The sequence below is a fragment of the Hemicordylus capensis genome, chromosome 4, assembly GCF_027244095.1.
Source record: "Hemicordylus capensis ecotype Gifberg chromosome 4, rHemCap1.1.pri, whole genome shotgun sequence".
Lineage (NCBI taxonomy): Eukaryota > Metazoa > Chordata > Lepidosauria > Squamata > Cordylidae > Hemicordylus > Hemicordylus capensis.
The window spans coordinates 78,850,989-78,868,998 of NC_069660.1; the positions used below are offsets into that span (position 1 = coordinate 78,850,989).

General features: G+C 44.0%; 1 protein-coding gene across 2 annotated transcripts in view; it reads left to right on the forward strand.

The window, feature by feature from the left end:
• Positions 1 to 18,010, forward strand: part of ELAPOR1 (endosome-lysosome associated apoptosis and autophagy regulator 1) — a 93,232-nt gene that overhangs the window by 46,765 nt on the left and 28,457 nt on the right. For both annotated transcript variants that reach the window (XM_053250501.1, XM_053250502.1), the window contains exons 2-3: positions 1,933 to 2,053; positions 4,967 to 5,159. In XM_053250501.1, the coding sequence (XP_053106476.1) occupies positions 1,933 to 2,053; positions 4,967 to 5,159 (314 nt within the window). The remainder of the gene's footprint in view (positions 1 to 1,932; positions 2,054 to 4,966; positions 5,160 to 18,010) is intronic.

The window sequence follows — 18,010 nt, forward strand, 5'->3', positions numbered from 1 at the left end:
GATTGATTGATTGATTTGATTTGATTTGATTTCTATACCGCCCTTCCAAAAATGGCTCAGGGCAGTTTACACAGAGAAATAACAAACAAGAGGGATCCCTGTCCACAAAGGGCTCACAATCTAAAAAGTAACATTAGATAGACACCAGCAACAGTCACTGGAGGTACTGTGCTGTGGGTGGATAGGGCCAGTTACTCTCCGCCTGCTAAATAAAGAGAATCACCACAGTAAAAGGTGCCTCTTTGCCAAGTTAGAAGGGGTAACTTTATGCAAGTTCCAGGCACAATCCTGCTCCCCATACACACACTGCAGCAAGTTTCTATGTTTAAAGAACTCACCTTTCCCCCCAGTCTCCTCAAAAGTAGTAATGAAAAATGGTGGGTTCTTCTCAGAATACAAGCGCTGCCAGCAGATGGTGCTGTGGAAATTGTGCAAGGGCCCTGTTTGGCATGTGTACAGGATAAGATTGCATTAGGAAGAAGCACAGAAGTTTGCTGCAATATGGGTATGGGAAGTAAGATCATGCTTGGAACTTGTGTAAAAGCTTTGAGCATTCTGCAGTTTATTGCCATTTGAAAAAAATCACAATAACATCATATTTAAAGTATGAATTCTGGGCTGTTGTCTGTAGAATATATCTCCACTTGCCTTGGCATAAATTTGGCACTGTAAAAGTTTGGTTTTCTTTTCACAATATACTAATATTTATTTATTTTTGAGAATGCATTTCCTGCTCTACAGACAAAATAGCTTTTCAGAGTGGCTAACATAAATTCAAAATAGTTAAATAACAAAACAACAATCAAGCACTTAAAATACTACTACTATGAATATTTATAAACTGCTTTTCGACCAAAAAAAAGTTCCCAAAGTGGTTTACGAAGAGAAATAATAAATAAATAAATAAATAAATAAATAAATAAAAGGATAGATCCCTGTCCCCAAAGAGCTCACAATATTAAAAAGAAAGCCATAAGATTGACACCAACAACAGCCACCAAAGGGATGCTGTGCTGGGGTTGGATAGGGCCAGTTGCTCTAACCCTGCTAAATAAAGAGAATCACCACTTTAAAAAGGTGCCTCTGCTCAATTAGCAGAGTAGCAAAAAACAATGGAAGCCAGATTCAAACCACGTATAAAAATTCAGAAACTAAAAAGGTGGATGCCCTGGCACCAAAGCTTCTCTGAGGAAAGCATTCCCGAGTCAGGGCACAACAAATGAAAACCTGCCTCACATTCATAAGAAGCTACCTTATACTGAGTCAGACCGTTGAACTATCCAACTCAGTATTGTCTACACTGACCGGCAGCAGCTTCTCCAAGGTTCCAGGCAGGATTCTTTCCCAGCCCTGCTTGGAAATGTCAGGGACTGAACCTGGGACCTTTTGCATGCAAAGCTCTGAGCTACAACCACTGAGCTATAGTCTCATCCCCAAAAGTGGCATACCTGCGTCTCCCATCCAGGTACTGACCACACCAAGACCTGCTTAGTTTCAACAAGGTAGCTGCATCTTGTGCCCTTAGACCATATTAACAGGTGGGGGAGCCCTGAGAAGGGCCTCTGAGTAGTTGCGTAGGTTTGTGTGGGAGAACAGAGTCCTTAAGGCATCTGTATTCAGGTCCCAATAGGGCTTCAAAGATTTAACCCACCATGGAAACAAAAACAAGAGGATTAGCTGTTATAGCCGATGTGTGTCAGTTGGAGGTCAGTGTCAGCCCATGGCATGTTCAGTGCATTCCCCTCATATTGGGGCTGCCATCTTGCACTTGTTGAATCTGTTTTTCTATTGTATAAACATTCTAAGGATCTTAAAATAGTAGACATTTCCTGTGGAAACACAATGCTTTGTAATGGGGAGCAGGGTGAGGAATATCTGTCATTTGTGCTAAATGCACATATTGTTGTTTCATCCCTGTATTTTTTCTTCCAGTCTGAATACCACTATGAATACACAGCATGTGACAGCCTAGGCTCCAGATGGAGAGTAGCTGTGCCACACACTCCAGGACTCTGCACCGGCTTGCCAGACCCCATCAAAGGCACAGAATGCTGTAAGCCATTGTTGCTGCCACTGTATCTTTCCTGTTCACAGCTCATTCCAGCACATCGGAGACTCCCGAGCTACCTTAAACCATAGGGCATGAGATATCTCTTTGTGAGATGCACAGGCAGCACTGTCATTTCAATAAAATAATGTCAGTGTGGTGGTTTGCTGTGGAAGCAGTCCCGATTGCCTACCCTGCTATTAATTGAAAATTCAGGAGAGATAACATTTTAGACTCATTTCTTGGTCAAGAATAGTTCTTTTTCACACTTGCCTCTGACCTCTTTTCTGCATGGTGACAGTATTTTAATATTTATGTGTTAACTGTAAAAACACTAAGACATTTTATATTTCCATATTTTAAGGCTGAATGGCAGATGTAAATGGACTTTTGTTATTTTCTGTTGTATTTAACAACTAACATTGTGCTGAGCTTATCTTACTCAGCTTGTAAACAGAGCAGGTGGCTTCCAATGAGGAGTATATATTGAACTGTTTATTTTGTTAGATTAATTAAAAGTTTGGACTGAATGAAAAGATGCCCTGATTACTGAGGCAGTAGGTTTCAAGTCTGTGTGTCTGTGACACATACTATTACAGAAGAAGCATTCTCCTTTCCTACTGCAGGAATGCCTCTTCTCGTAGGCACATAGGAAGCTGCCTTATACTGAGTCAGACTGTTGGTAGACAATACTGACTGGCAGTGGCTTCTCCAAGATCTCAGGCAGGAATCTCTTCCAGCCCTACCTGGGCGCTTTCCAGATTGTCTCAACATCAGCAAAATGCTTACATTCAGGCAAATTGCTTTCAAAACATAAACAGCAGGGGGAGCAGTCTTGCAAAAATTAACAACCTGAAAAAAAAGCAACTTTTTTACACCAGATATATGACATCATAGCACTATATTGCAGCAATTAAATTCAAAACAAGGCATTGGAAATATGAACAGCACGCTGCTGTCAGCTTAGGGACTGTGGTGTCACAACACAGGAAGTGTGGAAGCACACTTCAGAAATTCATCATTTTAGACCCTCTGTTGCAGGGTCTAATCTGGAAAGCGCCCTGGAGATACCAGGGAGTGAACCTGAGTCTCTCTACATGCAAGCAGATGCTCTACCACTGCACTACACTACACTAAGATAAATATCTTACAGCAGACAGTGCTTACACGTAATCATCCATCCAAATGCAAACCATGGCAGACTCTGCTTAGCAAAGGGGATAATTCATCCTTGCTGCTGCAAGACCAGCTCTCCTCCCACGACCTGCTCTCCTCCTAAGATGTTGCCTGTTATATCTTTTAAAATTTTTATTTTTATTTTTATTTTATCTCAGTCTCTCCTGAGGATGCAGGGCAAGCTACCAGATACAGCAAACATGCAAAACTTTAAAAGAAGTTGTAGTATTTTGACTGGATTAACTGTAACTGAAGTGTGACATTAACTGAAGTTGAAATGTGTTATAGTTCAAGGGCCTAGAACAATTTTTATTCTGATTCTTCATTTATGTTGTGAGATAAATCAGAAGTGACTTCGGCTATGATTCCTTTCTTGCCTGCAATTTATTGAACTTGGATCTCCCTCTCATTTCTCCTGAAGGAGTACCAGAAATGGCTCCACTGCTGTGAAATGACACTGAAAATGGTAAATGGATTGATAATGAGGCTATCTTCACGACACGAACTGCCTGGGTGGGTTACCCCCAGGCATCCCGTGTCGTCTGGAGTACTGGGAGCCCTCTGCTCCCAGCTGCTCCAGTCCTGGGTAGATCAACTTCTCTACCCAGCCTTTTATGAAGGTTGAACGAACCAATGGTGATGGTGTGTGTGATTGCCACTGGGTAGCTGGGCTTCCTCCCAACCGCCGCCATTTTGGGCAGCGAGCCGGTGGGGAAGGAGTGGCTGTGCAGAGTGGAGCAGCTGCTCTACTGAGAGCAGCCGTGCCACTGCTCGCACAGTGCACACTAGGATGCAGGAGGGCGTTCTCCTCTCGATCCCAGCTTGGGACTCCATTGCTGTGCCAAACATGTGGGTGCGCAGAGTGGCAGAGCCCAAGATGGCCGCTGCTTATCTGGGAGGAAAGTGGGAGCTTACCTGTCTTTTCTTCAGCCCTCCCAAGCCCCATGGCTACGGTTTTTTTGTTTCAATGGGCAGCATCCAGACTATATTAGTCATGACTAGGTCCCATTGAAATTAATGGGACTTAAGTTAATCATCACTAACTTGTCTCATTGATTTTAATAGTTATTAGTCATGACTAAGTAGTCTGGATCCTGCTCATTGTTTTAAAAGCACTCTTGCGCCCATTGATTATATTAGAAGCAGCAGAGACCAGTTGCATTTTTCCTCACAAGAGACACAAAACCAAGGCAGGCACACAGCTGCTGAAGCCCTTTAAGATTATGATGAAGCACATTTGGCCATAAAACTATCCTAACATTCTTTAATGTAATTACATGTCTAACCTCCAGTGCTTATATTGCTTAAAAAATAAATCTTTTTCTTACTTTCAAAACCACTGATAAGTTTTTTTAAACATGTTTTCTCCATGAACTCCATTTTGCCTTCAGAGATTTAATTGCACATTTTGAATCCATAGCTGGAACTAAATAGCTAGGGTGAAATTAAACATTGAGAAAAGAGCCAAGATCTTATAGTGACAAACCGTGAGATTTTTTTCCATCCCAGATTTATTTCTAAATTGTTAAGCCTTGTCAGATATGGTGAGGGACTCAAGCTTTCCTCAGTCCTTTGCTAGTTAAATAATGTTGTTAGAAGGTATAATTCTGGCCATGTGTTCTGAGAACTGCTGTACTGTAGCAATATATTACTGAAACATCAGGAATCATTATAGAAAGTGTGTTCTTGGTTTTAATTCATATTTCCTCCTAATCTTCTTTTTGGTGCTCTTCTGCATTTCAGCATTTTCCTGCAGGGCAGGTGAGTTCTTGGACATGAAAGATCAGTCCTGCAAACCCTGTGCAGTGGGCACGTATTCTCTGGGCACCGGTGTCAGGTTCGATGAATGGGATGAGCTGCCCCATGGCTTTGCCAGCATAGCAACCAACGTTGAAATCGATTATAGCTTCACAGAGTCCTCCGAAAACTGCACTATGTGAGTGAGCTTGTTGTTATCATTAATGCTGGAACACATCGGTCTTGAAAGCCAAGCTGCACAACTGCAGCCAGTGCCCTTAAGGCTAAGATTCTGAAAGCTACGCATTTCCACTACACTAGGGACAGAGGCGTAACTATAGGGGGGGCAGGGGGGGCACGTGCCCCAGGCGCCATCTTTTCTGGTCACGTGGGGGGCGCCGCCATGACCAAATTTTTTATTTTATTTTATTTTTTGTTAATACAAATGTTTCCTGCTCAGTGCAGCAGCGCTGCAGCAGTCAAGGGAGTGCGTCGGTGCCCCCTTCCCCACGAGCGGTCCCTTCCACGCCACCTGCGCCCCCCCCCCATTGCTTTGCTGGCACCTGGCGGCCAGTCAGTGGCCTGGCTTGGCGGCAGCGGCGGGCGCTTGTGAGGAAAAACCTAAGTATAATGTAGTATGTTGGGGGGCAGTGGGGCGCGGTGGGGGGGCACCATTTCAGTGCTTGCCCCGGGCGCCGTTTTCCCTAGTTACGCCTCTGACTAGGGATGCTTATGCTTATCTCAATTTATCCTCAGATTTTGGGCTTGTTTCTGGAGTCTTGTTTCTGGAGCAGCACCAATGTATTCACTATCTGTCCTTCCACTTTTGATTTCTGGACTTTGTTCAGATCACTGCACATGCACAGTTTGCTGCTAGTTGTAATTCACATATTTATTTTTCCTTGGCAAGGGAGCCGAGAGGTTCAGCTGTTCTCACCTGTATGCTTGTTTTGATGTTGTTGTTGTTTGTTTTAAATTAAAATTAGACTCTCTTCCCCCACTTTATATATGAGCAGAAAAGATACATGCATGCAAAATCAGCCCTGAAGCAATAGGGGGTGCGGCAGCACACAGACCACCAATGCTTGTGGGGACTGCTTGTCACTCCCAACCGCTACTGCTGATGGGCATGGGGCCCATCTTCCCTTGTGGCCTCCTTCAGCTGCCTGCCAGCCTGCCTCACTTTACGGGATGCAATGTGGTCTAATGGCATCATGGCCAGCAAAGGTAGGCAGGATGGGCAGCCATGAGCAGGATGGGCAGTGCATGAGTAGGATGATTGGCAGCTACCCCAAATCTCGCCCTGGGGCTATTCTCAACATCATAATGCCACTAATACCACATGGGTGCCCTGTCCCATATCACTTGGCTCTGATTCTTGGAAAGGGTTAAGCGGGGAGGAGTCAGACCCTCTAATTTGATAACTAAACATACATTGGGTCTGTTCCTAATTGTATATTATATCCATTTTATTCCAATGGAGCTCCCAGGTCAAAGTGCTTAAAATTGCCTTTACTTTCATGAGTTGTGAGTAGCTTCAGCATAATGGCACACCTACGTTGCAAACTTAAAAACCGATTTTATTCCAGTTTAGTTATTGTTTTATCTTTTAAGGAATCTGGGATTTTTCTTAAAGCCCATATACATTGGTGCAAACATCTAAGATGATTGTGTATTTTCATGCCAATGCACATTTGATCTGTGGGATCTGAGCCACAGTGTAATTTGTTTAACGTTTGACTTGACCTGAGCATCTAGATTTCAGACCAGAACAATCTCTAGTGCAGGGCTTGACAGATCCCAGGATCCAGGTAGCCACGGCACCTAGCAATTTAACTGTGGTGCCTAGACTAGGATATTCAGAGATAAAGTGCTTTAATAAAATATTTATTTGTCCCAGGCAACCTTGTTTCTGTTCTAAGAATGTTACTTGTAAAGGGTATAAAGAGAAGCCAGCAATTTTATCACAATGTCAATTCCTAAGTCCGGCAATTTTGTCAAGCATCCATTGTCTGGCTCCTAAATGTTGAGGCTGGTTCTTAGTCAAGGCCTGCTCTAATACAGTCACATTCAGGGGTCTGTGGTGTAGCTGGAGTCCTGTGGGAACAGGCTTCTCTGTGCTGTAACATTCCTTGCAGTTGTGAGAGGTATGATGCGTACCTGGTTGCTCTTCTTCCTGTTTCACATTGCACCTCAGCAGCAGCAGCAGGAGGAGGAAGTCTACACTCAAGCTACAGAGCTCTTGTACAGAATTACAGTTCCATTATTCCATGGGATGAACTCATGACAGTTAAATTGATTTAAATTTGTAATGTAGATATGTCCTAAGAGACAACAGATGCTACTGGAATGATTTCTATGCACTGCACATCCACGGAGTAATTTGAATGCAGTCTTCCATTCCATTGGTACTTCTGGCTCCTTGTCATTACCATGGCAATAGAATGGCATGATTCTCACCATGCATGGAGATATGTGGCACACCTAGTGCCAATCTCCAGGCATGTAGAGCCAACCAGCAGATAGGCATTTTCTACAGTGGATTTTTACCAGATAGAATCATGGTGTCTTAAAAGACTTTCCACAACTTAAACATCCTGATTTCTATTATTATTTCCCTATTCTGTTACTGTACATCATTTTCCTCTTAACACTTCATTAAATTTTAATTACAAGTTCTCATTCCATGATTGCTCACACTGGACTATTTAGAACCGATAATTTGTACCAAAGGAACATATATTGTGACAGTTTATCTCATTTTCTCAGCCCAGGGACTTTTGTTTGTTTACAGATCAGTTTAATTTCTAAACAAATAAAATGTCTAGATCCAGTTTGCTGCCTGAGTTCCAACCACGGCAATAGTACATAGCACTGTGATATTTTAAAAGTTAAAATTATACAGACTATAATACTACAAAAATGTACCAGGGGGTTAAATATTTTTCATTAATTTCCTACATATCCTTAAAGCAGTATTTAACAGTACTTCTTACTGTCCTAAATTATATTTTTTCCCCTCTTGGAAATGACAAATCCTGGGGGAAAATCTCAACATTTTACCCCCCACGCCCCCACCCTGCAAAGTCTTCTAAGTGCGAAAAGAAAAAGAATGCTTTAGCATTAGTTGCCTTTATGTAAATGCAAATCTGTGCAGGAAGCAAAAAGCCACCTATTACTGCTTTCATTCAGATGCCACCCTTGAAACATTAGCTTTTGTTTCCCAGTTCTAGCAAGATAAGAGAATGGGGAAAGATCATTCCTGGTACAGGTTTTTAACGTGAGTCTCCATCCAATTTTAATGTGTAGAACATTATTTTTATCAATTTAATCTGTCATTGCAAGTTTGCTCCATTTAATTATGAAGGGGAAATGACATTATTAATCAAATAGTACGTCGCAGAAGAGGGTTTTTGTCAATTATTTTAATTTCATTTGACAGGCCTTTCCCTCATTATGCTCCTCAATTATCTGCTTAAGATGTATCCTTCTAATATTCCATGTCTCTGGAAAATATATGATCAATAGTTGGTCAGATTGTGTTTTGAAAGCAAGTATTTGACACTTTGCTGTTACTGAGATGGTGAGCAAAATTCTTAGGATACTCAAAGTGATTATAAAATGACCCCATTCTATCATCTTCTGTCATCATTTCTTGATCTCCTTTGTTTCATTTTTCAGTAGAGATTCCCCTTTTCCTCTGAAAACACTTCACCGGTAGGAAAGCAGCCTAAACTAAGGACAGGCAACTTGTTGGCCATTGGATTAAACCTGGCCCATGTAGGGGAGGGGAAATCAATTCATCTACTAATCACTTATGCCCTTCTTAATTATTAAAAGGAGCTATTTAGCCCTAGCCAGCCTCTCAACCACTGGCTTCAGGAAGGAGGGACAAAAGTACATGGGCTGCCCTGACCCACCTTTCTTTACCCCTTCCATGACTAGCTGCACACCATAGAGCTTTTAGCACTTAGTACTGAATGTTCCTTTCCATATATGAGGCTTAAAGCCAAGTTATCTTGCATGAATTTATTTATTTAATTTATTTAGAATATTTATACCCTGCCCCTCCAGAACCACACTGCTCAGGGTGGAACACAACAGTAAAAGTAATAAAGTTTAAAACAATAAAACAAAACGCAACATAGAATAAAATTAAATTAGACTCATTAATTTTTTTAAGCCTCTCTACAATTATTATTTTTATATTTTTATATTTATATTTATTTTCTTTTTTAAATTTTCTTTTTCTTTTTTCTTTTCTTTTTCTTTTCTTAACACTTGTATATCACCCAAACACAAGCATCCTTGCAGCAGCATTCTGGACCAGCTGAATACGTGGCTTTTGATATCTTTTTAAAAAAACCCTGAGGGAGCATAGCAAAGTTCTTCTGGGAGGGCGTTCCATAGCTGAGAGGCCACAACCGAGAAAGCCCTGTCTCTTGTCCCTGCCAGCCAAATCTCAGTCAATGGCAGGGTTGCGAGCAGGGTTCAAGATGATGAACGAAGAGCCCTGGCAGATTGGTATGGGTGAATGCGGTCCGACAGATACGACAGATACCCCAAGCTCTGTAGGTCTTTAAATGTCAAGACCAGCACTTATAATCGGAAGCAAACTGGCAACCAGTGAAGCTGCCACAGTATAGGTGTGATTCTCGAGGAGCGATTAGCACCCACGAGCATTCTTGCAGCAGCATTCTGGACTAGAGATGTGCACGGAACCGTGGTGGGGAGGCTTGAAGGCAGTGGGGGTGCCGCCTCAAGAGCGGGGGAGGATGCACTTACCTTTCTCGCTGCTTTCCCCCCACCAATGTCCTTTTTTTGGAAAGCTAATCAGGGAAGTAGCGTACCTCTCTGCCACCCTGTTGCCCTCGTTGCCCTTGTTGGCCAGATATGGCTGGAAGTCCCCGACGTGCCTGCACATGCAGGCGCGTTGGGGACTTCCAGCCATATCCAGCCAATAGGGGCAACGGGGCGGCAGGGAGGTACGCTACTTCCCTGATTAGCTTTCCAAAAAAAGGACATTGGTGGGGGGAAAGCAGCGAGAAAGGTAAGTGCATCCTCCCCCGCTCTTGAAGTGGCACCCCCACCGCCTTCAAGCCTCTCCGCCACAGTTCCGTGCACATCCCTATTCTGGACCAGCTGAAGCTTCTGAACTGTCTTCAAGGATAGCCCCACATAGAGTGCATTGCAGCAATCCAATCTGGATGTTACCAGTGCAGGAGTGACTGAGGTCAGGTCTGACTTCTCCAAGTAGGGTCTCAGTTGCCGTACCAGCCGTAGCTGGTAAATAGCACTCCTGCACACCACCACCACCTGTGCCTCCAAGGACAGTGTCGGGTCCAGAAGCACCCGCAAACTGCTAACTTGCTTTGTAATTGACCAGAATGTTCATTTGAGTTACAAATGCCTGTTTTTCTACTGCACATTTGTTTCATAATTGTCTGTTGCACAATTACAATGATCACACATTCATTTACAAGCAGCCCAGAAGCTCAAAGGCTATTTAAATCTCATTTGCTAATTTCAGCATGTGAATGAGAGGAAGCAGAAAAGTGAACTCAACTTGCTGCTTACCCCTATAATCTGCTCTAGAGTGGTCTGTCAGTTTATCCAGTTAGCAACCTTGTTTTGTAGACAGTTAAAGTAACATACTCTTCCCAATTGCTAGTATGCTAATAAAGATGCAAGTCTGTCCCAGACTCCCTCACATTAAAGGTAAAGTGTGCTGTCCAGTTGGTGTCGACTCCTGGTGACCACAGAACCATGTGGTTGTCTTTGGTAGAATGCAGGAGGGGTTTACCATTGGCATCTCCCGCACAGTATGAGATGATGCCTTTTAGCATCTTTCTATAGTGCTGCTGCCCAATATAGGTGTCTGTAGTCCATAGTCTGGGGAACATACCAGCAGGGTCCCTCACATTACATTCTACATAAGAAGAGTCTGCGCTGTAGCTTCCTGTGCTGTCAGGTTAGTGCTAGAATGGATGCCCAGGAGGAGTCCCTGTGCTGACCCATTATTCAAGGCTAAAAGAAGACCTCCTTCTCCTTTAATCTATCAAGCTAACCTGACTGTCCAAGCAGCAATAGCAGATTTCTGCCATTGTCTCTCTCAGCTGGGCTCAATCTTACACGCTCCAGTCCAGAATCTGGGGGGGAAGAATCTGCTGCCATAATTTGACCTATCCCAGGACACTTTTTTAAAAATGTGCTTGGGCTGGTGGATGATGCACAGAGCACTTCCAGCTATCCAGGCTAAACTATCTTTGATTTTAGCCATTCCTGTTCTGATCCTGGGCGTTTTTTCACACAGGGCTTTTCAGTTCACATCTCCTCAGGAATGGTGGATGTGCGTTCACATATTGGCCAGATTTACCCTGAAGCCCCTGCAAGCTATCGGGGAGCATTTCACACACAATTCGGGGTTTTCCAGTGCATGTTAGAGTGTAGCCCAATTTATATGCAGGCTAAAAAAAGCCCAACTTTTTGTTTCAGATTTTTGGGGCAACTTCAAACTCTCAGTAAAGCCTCACAGTAAACTCATGGTAGAGACTGTCGGGTGAAAAATGCCCTGCTGCCTGTACTTTTACTCCTGACCCTTCGAGGATGTTAAACATTGTGTTTGGACTGTTTTAATTTGAGTGCTTACTGAATTCTAACAGTGTGTTGAAGGTCAGTTCCAGTCAAAGACTCTGGAACTCTCTACCCTGCCAGTCTGTCTCTGATGCCCAGCTTGTGGTGTACAGCACTGCCACCTTGTTTTCTCTTTGGCGCTTTGATCATTTTGATGCTGAAGAAAGGCAAGCTCAGACTCATCAGGCAGAAGACACCCTTTAAATAATAATTCTTTGCTGAAAAACTCAACAACCTGGTGCTATGAAGTGTTTGTGCAACTTGCAAATGTAACCTACTTCTAGTATCACTTAAATTATTCATCAAACTTCTAAGCATATTCGTAGGAGCAGAGCGGCAGATTACCACTGCCAGTTTCTTCTCATTAAAGTTGTCTGGATCCAGCAGTGTCTCTTAGATCAGGGGTACGTTTCATGGGGTGAAGATGTGTGTGAAGGTTACGAGTTACTTTTATTGGTAACAAAAAATAGCCTGCTCCGTATAGCAAATTGCTTTTTGTTTCCATAAAGGTGCATGAAATCCCAAACTTTCTGATTCATAATAGGCATTTCTGTCTGTCTTATCCTGGAAAGTAGAGATAACTCAATGCATATTTTTCAGATTGATGTCAATGAACTGAGGGGAAAGGGGGAAGTTTAAAGAGAAAAGATGCTTCAGATAGAACAGGGGTATGTGATTTGGGGGATGGACTGTGTGGGTGGGGAAACAGATTGGCATATGAGGGTGAAGGAAAGTGGTTCATTAAACAGAAGGCAAGATAGGGAGAGAAGCAGACAAAAGTGGATTGCAAACAGCATCAAGAGTTCTTGCTCATACACCCCCCGCTCCCTGCTCATTGCTTGCTCTTTGCCTGAGAAGCTGAAGTCTCCTTAGGGTAGCTGCAGATATCTGCCCGGCCACTCTCTTCCCCATAATAAGTCTGTGCATATGACCAGCCCTACCCAGGCCGATCCTGGTGCTGCTGCTGCTTCCTTGGCAAGCCCGACTTCCGTACTCGGGCTTTTGCCTGGGTTAGAGGGTGTGAGTGTGTCCTCAGGGTCATGTGTATGTTCAGGTTGCATGCAGCCTGAGCATAGACAATTGGTTGCCTAGAGTGCCTGACTCCTGGGGGAATCCCCCAGGGCACCACCCTCATTGCGTGGTGCCTTATGGGATTCCTGGAGGCCAGAAAAATGAGCTCTGGCCTCTGGTGATCTGCACTGCATGGAGTGGTGTGGATCATGTGGGCACATTGTGGTGCGCCAAAGATGGGACAACAGATCCTCTGGGGGAAGGTAGGTGAAACCTTGCCTCTCCCCCCACCACACACACACCCAGTAATAGCCTTATTGTCTTCTACACATCAGCACACAGGGAATCAGCTGAATTATGAATGGGTTTTACAGGTTGTTTTCTTAATTTTTAGCCTACTTTCCAGTAGGCTCATAAGATCACCCGGCATTCTGTGCATGTGTCCCCCGCTATCAACTTCTCAATGCCTGGACCAATATGAACCAAAATGGATACAGTTGTAGAGATACATAGGGACACCTAAATGGCATAGTTTGTGATGATGTCATCCACTCCTATTCAAGATGGCAGATGCGTAAATGTTTGAAGTGCAAATGGGCTAACTTGTGAACCACCTAACCGATTTGAATCAAATTTTCCACAGCTGTAGGGACACATGAGAATACCTCAATGGCATAGTTTGTGATGATGTCATCCACCCCAATTAAAGTTGGCAGGTGTGTGAACATTTGAGGTGCAAGTGGGGTAACTTGTGGATTGTCTAACTGATCTGAACCAAATTTGGCACTGTTGTAATGAGTGACTGTAGCAGATTAAAGCCTTTGTCTTAGAGCAGCTCATGTGAAGGGGAAAATGCTGAATCTTCTCTGACAGGTTGTCTGGCTGGGCTTCTCATAAAACTAATCTATATTTCCAGTAGAATTAAAATGCTGTCGCCACCGCCCCTCTTATCGACAGAGCTTGAACCTGCTTGGACTTGTGGTGGAATTCCAGGGAAAACTCTCTTTATTTTGCTATTGGATAAGTACAAAAACCTTCCACTTGTAGGCCTACACGTGAGGAGAAAACTGATAGCTTCTGAGCACTTGAGGATGTGCACCAGAGAAATCCCCTTTCCGCCCTCCCTTTTTCTTGAGTTAAAAACCAACTCTGAGAGGCTTGTAGAAAGAAAAAAAACCAGTTTTATTCAATTACTACAGACTGCTTCCATCTGAGGCTTTTAGGTTTTAAATAAACTCAAAAATACTTAGTAAATTACAAAAATAGATTGTCTTAGGCTTTCATTTCAGGTTGCATTTAGACATGCTTAGAGTCTTAGAGTCAGTGTAGAGTCTTTTGCAACATCCTAGGTGGGTTGGGAGTAGGATAGTGTATCTTATTTTAATTACATTACAGGTAAACAATAATAGAACAGTATCAGGAACATGCAAAGCACACACTCAAAGAAATATAAGTTTCTAGTGCCAAATCTGACTAACAAACTGTTCCCTATGCTGAATCCTCTTTTCCTTGAAAACTCACCCAACACCTGATGAGAATCAAGCTATCTGCAGTTATTCCACAAGAGAAACCTCCATGCCCCTCACTAAGCCTTTCCGCACGTGCTTCTCCAGCAGAGACCACTCTTCTTGTCCCCAGAATTCCCAGCAGCCGCTCTCTTGGTCCCACACACCTGGTGTACTGATTGGCTGCTCTGGAGTTCACCAGCCTGTCAGTCTAGACAAGGGCTCAATCCCTGTTAACTCTTTAGAGGGAGCGGTGGCTGATCACTACAGGGACACTTCAATGGCAGAGTCTGTGGTATGTCATTCACTCCGATTCAAGATGGCAGACACATAAACATTTGAGGAGCAAGTGGTCTAACTCAAGAACCACCTAACCAATTTAAATCAAATTTGAAATAGCTCTGGGGACACAAAAGGACACCTCAATGCCATAATTTGGAATGATGTCATCCACCCCAAATCAATATGATGGCTATGAAGCACAAGAGGGCTAACTTGTGGACCACCTAACCGATCTGAAGCAAATTTGGTATAATTGTAGTGAGTGACACACAGGCGCACCTCAATGATGTGATTTATGATGATGCCATCCACCTCAATTCAAGATGATGGACACATGAACATTTGAGGCACAATTGGGCTAACTTGTGAACCACCTAATCAATCTGATCCAAATTTGCTACAGGTGTAGGATCACACAGGGACACCAAATGCATAGTTTGTGATGATGTCATCCACCCCATTTCAAGATGGCTGATGAATTAACGTTTGAGGTGCAAGTGGGCTAACTTGTGAACTACCTAACTGATTTGGACCAAACTTACTCCAGTTGTAGGGATAGTGAAAGGAAAGTAGAATGATTAGTTCTTATTAGAATGTTATGTTAGGAGCCTTTTCTCACTGCTTTTCTCACTTCAGGGTTTGTGAGGAGGAAGCCCTGAAGAGCTTACCTCCCCACAGACGATCATGCTTTCTTCCCTGGGTGGGTGGATCGCCTGCCCAGATGAGCACCTGTTGTAGTTAGTGGCTCCGTGGGTTGGGGTGCCAGGATGTGTTGCCCCCCCCCAATACCATAATGCACCGCGTGAGTGCACAGTGCATTATGGAGATCCCCCCTCCCCTCTCTGGGCTCTCCGCAGTCTGGCAGCCATGGTTGCAATCAGCCCCAGCTGACAGACAATTTTAAAGATGGGGTTTGGAAAGCTCTCACTCTCCTAACTCCATTTTAGAGGGAGGCTTCACAGGTGGGTTTGCCGCTGTGGTTCTGCTGGGATCAGCCTAATCCCACCAGTTCATACCTGCGTGGGTTTTGCACATGCTTGTGAATAGCCTCTATATTTTACTAGACGTTATTGTGGCAGGTTCTTTGATGTTAGCTACCTTGTGATGACATGCAAAAAATGCAGAAAATAAATCTGGATGGATGGATGGATGGATGGATGGATGGATGGATAGATAGATAGATAGATAGATAGATAGATAGATGGTTGGTTGGTTGGTTGGTTGGTTGGTTGGTTGGTTGGTTGGTTGCTAGTGTGATGCTGGGCTAAAGTGTACTTGAGTAAAGATTATTGAGCACATTCCCCACACATTCTATTTTGATCCAGATAGTGGTCTCCCAGTCTGTTGCATACAGTGCTGTTGATTGTCTGCTCAGAGCTATCTGAGGTCCCAATCTCCATTTCCCTTGGTGAGGCCCAAGGTATGTGTGCTTCTTGGATCCCTGCCTGGGCAGAGGCTCCTGTTCCAGGTTCCTCCATCAGTTCCTTTGGAACAGGATACTACCTGCTGGTTTCTCCGTCAGTTCCTTTGCTATCTTTCTCTGCTTTCTGTAGCAAACAAGATTCTGGTTTTACTCTGCAATAGTCAGGGAAGGAAGGTAGGTAAAGGGACCAGTGGAGTGATGATGTGTACAATAACTGTTTTATCTCCCCCTTGACCTGGAACATCCTTTAGTTTAAGGACCATAGTCCACACTGATTATGGTCCAATGGTCAGAGAGTTGGACAGATCTGAAAGACTCAGGTTCATGTTCCACATTGGCCATGGATTCAGTATGGGTCCATAGGTTGCTACCTCTGAATCCCAGTTCCCAATGCGTAAAATGGGAGTAATGGCTTTATTGTGAGAGCAACATCAATAAGCCTATCAAGTGCTTTATGTACTGTATTAAAAACTACATAAATTAGCAATTATAAGTAGCGACTATCCAGAGGTTTGAATGGAATGCTCCACAGATGACCATGTGTCACTTGAACCTTCCTAACAATGTACAGCTAGCACACCAGTTTTACTCTACCTGGACAAGGTGAAAGTGATGGCAGTCACCCCTGCATTGGTCACATCCAGGGTAGATTACTGCAGTGCTCTCAAAGATGGTTTGGAAGTTCCAGCTTGTCCAGAATACTGCTACAATGATGCTTGTACCTGTATCAAAAATGTTGTGTTAGATTTGAAATTCTGTGTGCTGTATTGGTAAGGAAGGGCAGAATAGCGTATTAATGGGGAGCAAGAAGGTGAAAGGTATAGGATTGGGATGATCTTCTCAGAATAGTTTTCTTTGTTTTCTTAGGAATATAGGAACATTGGTCTGTCTAGCTCAGTATTGTCTTCACAGACTGGCAATGGCTTCTCCAAGGTTGCAAGCGAGAATCTCTCTCAGCCCTGTCTTAGAGATGCCAGGGAGGGAACTTTAAACCTTCTGCTCTTCCCAGAGCAGCTCCATCCCCTGAGGGGAATATCTGACAGTGCTCACACTTCTAGTCTCCCATTCATGTGCAACCAGGGTAGACCCTACTTAGCTAAGGGGACAAGTCATGCTTGCTCTTACCATGTTTTCTTCTTTTCTTTTTTTGTTAAGGGTTGTTTCTTTTTGTTTTTAGGAGTTCTCTTTGTTTTTGTATTTGGTACTGAGGCTCTACACATGATCGGTGTGTAGAGCCAGGAGGGGGTTGGAGAAGAGAGCAGGTCAAGCCTGCTCTCCCCGCACACAAGCAGTAGTCAAGCCCTGGGCGGCTGGATTGGCTGCCCATATATAATAACCGGCTCTGTCACGGAGCTGATTGGGGCTGCAGGGATCCCAGAATGCCCCACGCAAGTCCCAGAATCCCCCGTGCAAGTGTGCGTGGCATTTTGGGGAGACCTCCGAGGCCGGGAGGCTTGTTGTAGCCTCCCAGTTGGGGTTCTCCTTGCAAGTACGGGGTTAGTGGAGCGCTTGCTCCACTAACCTCATTTAAGGGGAGGGCTACTTTGGCGGGCTAGCTGCCATTGAACCACTGGGCTCGCCCATGAGCCCGGTGGTTCTCACGATGGAGGAAAAACGGGCTGGCATCCCTTAACCTGGTTTTCCTCCATCGCATGAATAGCCTCATTTTCTCCCCCCTTTTTATTTGCAGGGCCTGTGTCTTGTGTAGTTAATACCAACTGTCACTCACTGTCAATTGTTTTCCTCATTCTCTCCCTGACCGCCTTCTCCCAATTCTTTCTCTCACCCTCCTCCCTTGGGCCCTGTTGATTGACAAGAGGAGAAGAACCTCCTTTGGGAATTTCCCTTCAAGCATTATGTGGCTGCAAAGTATGCGCTCTCTGCTTCTTTAAGGGTGGTTTTTGGTTCTGCAAGGGGAGCCCAAAACTCACATTTTTGAGCATGCCTTCCAGTTCCTCCAAATGCCTCCCCTTAACAAGAACTTGCAGAGGCTCTGTGCCTATAGACACACTCCACTAGCAGTCAGCAGTATATTGCTAGATATTACTCTGTGACAGTTTTGCTGACTACCGGTTTGCTTTCAAGCCAAATTTGAAACATTGATGTTAACCTTTAAAGCCTTGGCCTGGGGCTTGCGGAATTTGCCTGCACCCATATGAACCTGCCTGGGCTTTAAGATCAGCCTCACAGGGCCTG